Source organism: Octopus sinensis, linkage group LG17 (genome assembly GCF_006345805.1).
Source record: "Octopus sinensis linkage group LG17, ASM634580v1, whole genome shotgun sequence".
Lineage (NCBI taxonomy): Eukaryota > Metazoa > Mollusca > Cephalopoda > Octopoda > Octopodidae > Octopus > Octopus sinensis.
The window spans coordinates 2314359-2322070 of NC_043013.1; the positions used below are offsets into that span (position 1 = coordinate 2314359).

Sequence of the window (7712 nt, forward strand, 5' to 3'; positions counted from 1 at the left end):
TCTTCAGCTTTTTTCGTTTCCACCTACCAAATCCACTCACAAGCCTTTGGTTGGCCTGGGGCTAAGGTAGAACACACTCACCAAAGGTACTAATCAATTGAACTGAACCAAGAATTGTGTGATTGAGAAGCAAACTTCTTACCACATAGCCACACCCTGTGTAGTTTTTCTATTGGTCAATCTCTTACTTTTGATATCACACAAATCAATGCAAATACATACACACAACAAATCATACATTTTGCAACTTTTCCAGCTGCCTCTTGAAGCTTGTTATAAAATTAGTAATTTTTATTGCTGTTGTTTCATCTATGGGTGTATAAAATATAAATATATTAATATTTTCTTTGTATACCAAAACCTAGCATAGTAATCAAGATTCTCTCATCAATTAATTGCCATTCATTAAATTTTTATCTTTCTTACTAATTTATATATATACATCATACATGTATCATTATTATTGTTGCTGTTATTAGACAGGGTGCTTATTAGCACCTTGAATTTTTAGTTCAAATCCTGTTGATATCAATTTTGTTTATCCTTTTAGGCGAGGTGAGTAGTGCTTTTTACGTGACACAAGCACAGGTGAGGTCAGTTTTGGTAAGGTTTTTACAGCTGGATGCCCTTCTGAACACCAACAACTTTACAGTGTGGACTGGGTGCTTTTAAGTGGCACCTGCACTAAAAGAAGGGAGGAGGCATTGGAAGAGGTGATCTTGTGTTGGATGATGAAAAGGTTATAGTGAGACAGATACAGGTGTCTTACTGTAGAGAAAGTACAAGGTTACCTGGCCAGAGCAAGAAAGATGGGGAATGAAGACAGAGGAAAGTAGAGGAGGAGAGAGAGAGAGTGGGAGGCAGCAGGATAGAGATGGTGGCAAAATGCAAGGCATACTCATAAGGAACGGGGATCAGAATGTAAATGGGATGGTTGAGTAAAGGAAGAGAGAGATAGAGATGGTGGCAAGTGCCAGGGCCACAGTCTAATGACTGGGACAAATGGGTGTCACAGAAAAATAGACAAACAAAAAGAATAAATGAATTAAAAATAAGCTATAGGCGCAGGAGTGGCTGTGTGGTAAGTAGCTTGCTTACGAACCACATAGTTCCAGCTTCAGTCCCTCTGCGTGGCACCATGGGCAAGCCCTGTGAGTGGATTTGGTAGACAGAAACTGAAAGAAGCCCATCATATATATGTGTATGTGTGTGTGTGTGTGTGTGTGTGTGTGTGTGTGTTTGTCTCCCAACATCACTTGACGACTGATGCTGGTTTGGCTACGTTCTTGAACTTAGCGGTTCGGCAAAAGAGACCAATAGAATAAGTACTAAGCTTACAAAGAATAAGTCCTGGGGTCGATTTGCTCGACTAAAGGCGGTGCTCCAGCATGGCCACAGTCAAATGACTGAAACAAGTAAGAGAGTATAAGGCAGGGGGGAAATTGCAGCCATGGAGGGAAAAGGTAAAGAATCACAGAGAAACACACACACACACACATATATTTACAATCATATTTTTATGTTGACATAGATTAGATATACAAAACATTTTTGAGGCAGATTTTCTATTGCTGGATATTTTTCTTGTCCCCAAACCTTCACTTGTTTTTCAAGAATGGTATTTTTCATTCCACTGGTTCATTCATGTCCAATGAAAAAAAAAATGTTCATTGCATGGAAGAATGTAAACAAGGTCACCACTTTTTGCTCAGATGATGTTAATGACAACACACAGAATTGATATTCACATGCAGTCTTACACACATACACACACATATCTCTCAGAAGCTCCATTGCACCCAACAATACACAACCATGCACTTTTAAATATATTTCTTTACTACCCACAAGGGGCTAAACACAGAGGGGACAAACAAGGACAGACGAACGGATTAAGTCGATTATATTGACCCCAGTGCGTAAGTGGTACTTAATTTATCGACCCTGAAAGGATGAAAGGCAAAGTCGACCTCGGATGAATTTGAACCCAGAATGTAACGGCAGACGAAATACAGCTACGCATTTCGCACGGCGTGCTAACGATTCTGCCAGCTCGCCGCCTTAGGGCACTTTTAAATATGCTGATTGGAGATGCAGCACTTGTCTCTCTAACAACACTTGCAATTTAGCAGCTCAACCAGTAGAGAATGATACAATAGGTAGATTGTAATCTGAAATATGTAATACAGTTGATATGATTAAAATCCTTAAAAGCAGTGCCCCAGCATGGCTACAATTCAGTGAGTGGAACCAGAAAAATAATGAAAGAATATACATGAGAGAGCTTGGAGTTAAGACAGATGGAAAGTGAGATAAAAACATTAATATATACCTATACATACTTTACATAAATTTCAGAGAATTACATTCTTTGTATTTTAGGAATATCACATGTTTTAGTATGTAATTAAATATACAGAAGTATATCCAAGTTTCTTGAATTTTGTGGAACATATATGAAATAGTTGGTCATTTTCTTTCAACTGTCATGATAGCAGGTGTTTACATATTACTATGGGTAAGAAGTTTCTGTGTCTGCCTGCATGTGTGTGTGTGTATGCAACTGTGATTGTATAAAAAAAAACTTTATACATACCTGTTGTTTAACAAATTTATACATATTGGTTTCTCCATATGCTTCACTTACTTTGTGTACTTAGAGTGTCTTTGTTGCCAGGGAAACATCATTCGGCACTGAAATACCTCATAACACACACACACACACCACACACACACACACACACACAACACACACACACACACACATACACATGCATACACATATGTATATACACATCGACATGAACAAAAGCATATGCTGATAGATATGAAGAGAAATATGCTGCCACATGTATATACATGTTCAGGTGTTCTGTTGGGTCTATGTCAGTCTTAATTCTTTGCTCTGTAACTCTGTAAACCTTTGTGTACCACCAGGTGAAATATTTTAACAAGAAATTAATTAACAGCTTAAGGATATTAATACATTTTTAATAAAGTTGGTGGTACTGAAATAAGTGGTAGAAATTTAAGCTAAATTTCTGACCGTTTAGCATTCAAATTATTCAGTCAAATATAATGTTCGTTTGTTTATATTGTTTTGAATTAATCATGGATTATCTTGTAATTTAGAGACTTTAATGATGTGATAGTTTAGTTTTAGAATGACATTGTAGGGTTGAGGTGAGAAGCCAGATCTGGTCTGCTTCAACATGAAACTGTTAAAATATTTTGGCTGGATATGGCTGATTTGAATGCTAAACAGTACTTAGTTTTATTCCTCAAAGTTTCCAGTTCAAATTCCACCAAAACTAACTTACCGTAAATCCTTGAGTATAATCTGCATTTTTTCCCCAAAATTTATCGGTCAAAATCCCTAGTGCGTACTATATACGAGGTTAAAAATGAAAAATATTTTCTAAGCAATGTCCAAGTCTCTATTTGCTGTCCAGCAATGTTTATTCAGATGCATTTTGTGATGTCGGGCGGGAAAATACCTTAAGCTAAGCCTGAAAGCAATGAAGTCATAAAAGAATCATCCATAACTTGCAGTATGCAACATTTATTAAAATAAAAGTATTCAGAACACAGAATAACACGTAACAAAAACAATTTGCAAGCATATTTACATTCCCATATAACAGTTAAGAACATCACCATTATTGTTTGTTTGACTAGGTGCTGCTGGCTTAATTACGCATGACTCAAGTAAGAGAAGGGGTGCGTATTATACACAAGGTTTAGGTTTTTCAGGGGTACAGCCTCCTAAAAATCCCCTGCGTATTATACTCAAGGGCGGACTATACTCGAGGATTTACGGTAGTCTTTTTATCACTCTTATACAGCTGCAGCTGACTGAAGAAATAGCTTGGTACCATATTAAATTTCAGCTTCAGCGTTTCTATATTTCACACACTTTTTTTGCAGTCAGTTCATTCTGCAGAGATCTTCTGGAAAATGAACCGATTGACTCTTTCTGCAGAAGCTCACTTCTCTAAGCTGAGTTCAACATTGCTTACTAAAACACTACATAAACAGGAGAGAAATATCAAAGAGTCCTTTTAATTTACTGATTTAGGGTGAGCAGGTGGATGGATAGATAAGTGCAGGTGTGGCTGTGTGGTCAGAAGATTGCTTTCTGAACATTGTGTTGTTTAAGTAAGAGGTTTATTGCCTCATTGTGTTTTGGGGGAAAAAGGGAAAAAAGAACATTGTTTTAGAGAAGCGAAAGTCGGTGGGCGCTTTTTGTCTTCTCCCATCATCATCATTTTTGCATCATTATCATTCATCTCATTAATGTCCGTGTCCAGCCCGCAAAGCTTCCATCTGTGTGATGCCCTTGTGGCAAATTATATGAAATATAGAAGATTGCTTTCCAACCATATGGTCTTGGGTTCAGTTCCACTGCACTTCACCTTGGGCGAATGTCTTCTACTATAAGCTCAGGTCAATCAAAGCCTTGTGAGTGAATTTGGTAGATGGAAACTGAAAGAAGCCCATTATGTGTGTGTGTGTGTGTTTGTCCCACCCCACCATCACTTGAAAACTGGTGTTAGTGTGTTTAAATATCAGTAACCTAGCAATCTGGCAAACAGGGACTGATAGAAAAAGTCAACAGGCTTAAAAACAAGTACAGGGGTCTATTTATTCAACAAAACTCAAGGCAAAGCTCCAGCATGGCCACAATCCAATGAATGATACAACATAAAGTATAAAAGGTGTGTGTGTATGTGTGTGTGTGTGGTGTGTGTGTGTGTGTGTGTGTGTGTGTGTGTGTTTGTGTCTCCTTGTCTTGACATTGTATTGTTGCGAATGAGTATCATTCTGTGAAAACATTTGTAACCAGCAGGGAAATATAACCTTGCTTGAAACAGGTCAGAGTTGGTGACAGGAAGGGTATCAAGTCATAAAATATTTGCCTCAATAAACTCCATTTGACCCACGCAAGCATGGAAAAGTGAACTCAAAACAACGATGATGATGATGATGATGAGTATAGAGTTCCAAGAAGATCTTAGACTTTTACCAAAATATTTTTGAAATTTTTTTATTTCTCTTGTACTTTATTGATTCCGGTAAGTTATAGTTGGGTTGTTATTGCTAACATCAACTATTTCTCATGCCAGTTTCATTTGTAATTATTGTTAAAACCAAAAAAAAAAAAAAAGCGCAGCAATTAATTAATGAGTTTTTTACTCTTTTATTGATTCCATTTACTTGGCAGTGGACATTCTGAAATGTTGCACTTCAAAGCCAAACTTTGTTCATAAAGAATTTATATATTTTTATTGTTATGGAGCATTTGAACATTTAAAAAGAGAACTTATGAAATTCTATTTTAATTTAAGTCAATGTTTCCTAATGATTTTTTAACATTTCAAAGAAAATTTTAATGAAAATTTACTCTACTGATTATCTTTGAACATTGCTAATTAATTTCATATTTCAAGTGAGATAAATTCACAAGAATAAATAACTACACAGAGTGCATGCCATGATTTTACCAAAATTTTCCAGGCAAATTTTCAGAGTTTTTTTTTTTTTCACTATCTTTGCTATGTAAATTATGCTATCATACAGAATGTTACTTAATTAAATTTCATCTAATTATGAGAGATTACGATGACATAGCTTAGCAGTGAGCAAGTGATCAAACAGCATTTCTGATGAGATGTTTAGGTGGGGTTGCAATCACACAACAAAGGTCATACAGTTGGTTTGACTAAAAACACAAACTACAAAAGAAGAAAAATTAAAATAATATTTAACTACTCACCATGGATTTAGATTTATCATAAATGAAACCAACTTGAATCAGCTTTTACTGATCATCACAAAATGCAGATTTTGATTCCAATTTTGCTTTCAAATATGACTGTCACTTAAGATCTGTGGTGTGTTGGAATGAGACGACTGAGTGTAACTGTTCGGATGCTGATGATTTAATCGGCTGATTGGTCATACAACTTAGTTTTCAACAACAGTACTTTTTGGCACTGGAGGCAAAAACACACACACGTGTGCATGTGCAGAAATATATACACATGCAGTTCAAGAAAGAGAGAGAGATTATGCATACACACAACTTAACAAGACGGTGCTATCAGGACAAAATTCTATGATACGAGATGGTTTCAGTTCTAAAATGATATCAACTGTTCTACATGCCAGAACATTAAACTTCGTTCAAAAGAATATAAGCGTTTATAAACCATGACGTCTTCGTATTGTTCCAAAGGATATGAGACAGGAAGCTATTTCACTCTCTACTTCTCTGAAATGTGTGTGTGCAAGTTTAGACATGAACGTAGAGAATGTCCAGCAAGAGGTGCCATAAATGACACAATCACAAAAAAGTAGGGATAAGTCAATATACACACTTGAAACCGCCTGAGATTAAAATACCAGTGTGTATAATATGTGAATGCAAACATGGAAGGGCACTGTTAAAAATGCACAGCTTTGCTCAGAATTCCAAGCCAGACACGATGTTTCAACCCGATTTGGTTTCCTCAGGAAACACCATATCTAATGATCTGAACGAAGCCTTATCTTTTAGACATGTTTCTCTGAGACAAAATATTGCAGTCAGTGTAGTTCCACGTTTGCGCATATACATGGTCTGATCAATAAGTATTCGGACGGTTGCCATAGTAACGAAGCTAAAGCATGCAGAGTAAAGCCGCTTGACATAGGTTGACCTTGAACTCTGCTGTGCATGTGCTCTAAGTTTTAACGTTCTAGCTCACTTCTGCTGTTTACAGTAGTGCTTGGAAGGAAGGAATGTAACGTGTGATCATCGTATTGACCATACGTCATACTGACCATCGTCGTATTGACCATGGCAGAGAAAGTTGAACAGATAATCTGCATCAAAATTTGCCAAAAGCTTGGTGATACCTGCTCAGAGACCTACGCAAAGTTTTCAACAAGTTTTTATCGTTTTCGACACAATCAAGGAGATCTTGTGTAACTGAAACCCGAGTGTCTTTTTGGTCAGCTGAAAGCAATTTTGGCAGAGACTGGGCAAGCACGCGTCTCATGCCCAAATCTTCAGTGCTAATGGGCTGATCTGAACCGTCATTAACCTGCACATCCTCTGATAACTCACGGATGATAATTCGACGATTTCCCCTCACAGCTGCACGCACATCTGCAATGTTTTTTCTCAGTTCTGCTGGTTGCGGGTCTCCCGGAACATTCGTCAATATCGACATTTTTTCGGCCATCTTGGAAGCGTCTGAACCACTTGTACATTTTGTGTGCGGCTCATACACTCTTCTCCATACACTTTCTGCAACTTTGCGTAGGCCGCTGAGCAGGTATCGCCATGACGACTTTCTCTGTCTTTGTCAATCCGACAATCACATGCTACATACCTTTCTTCCAAGCACTACTGTAAACAGTGCAAGTGAGCTACAACGTTGAAAATTAGTGCGTATGCACAGCATAGTTTAAGATCTTCACTCTGCATGCTTTAGCTTCGTTACTATGACAACAGTCCGGATACTTATTGATTAGACCTCGTATGTTATGCACACTTTTTTTAAATATTTTTTTCCTCGGGTATGGCGGCGAGCTGGCAGAAACGTTAGCACGCCGGGCGAAATGCTTAGCGGTACTTTGTCTGCCGCTACGTTCTGAGTTCAAATTCCGCCGAGGTCGACTTTGCCTTTCGTCTTTTCGGGGTCGATTAAATAAGTACCAGTTAC

General features: G+C 37.6%; 1 protein-coding gene across 1 annotated transcript in view; it reads right to left on the minus strand.

Annotated features, from left to right (window-relative positions):
• Positions 1-2654, minus strand: part of LOC118766685 (dynein beta chain, flagellar outer arm-like) — a 79232-nt gene extending 76578 nt beyond the window's left edge. Inside the window, exon 1 of the mRNA XM_036510278.1 lies at positions 2597-2654. Within this exon, the coding sequence (XP_036366171.1) occupies positions 2597-2620 (24 nt within the window). The 5' untranslated portion in view covers positions 2621-2654. The remainder of the gene's footprint in view (positions 1-2596) is intronic.
• Positions 2655-7712: the final 5058 nt, after the last annotated feature.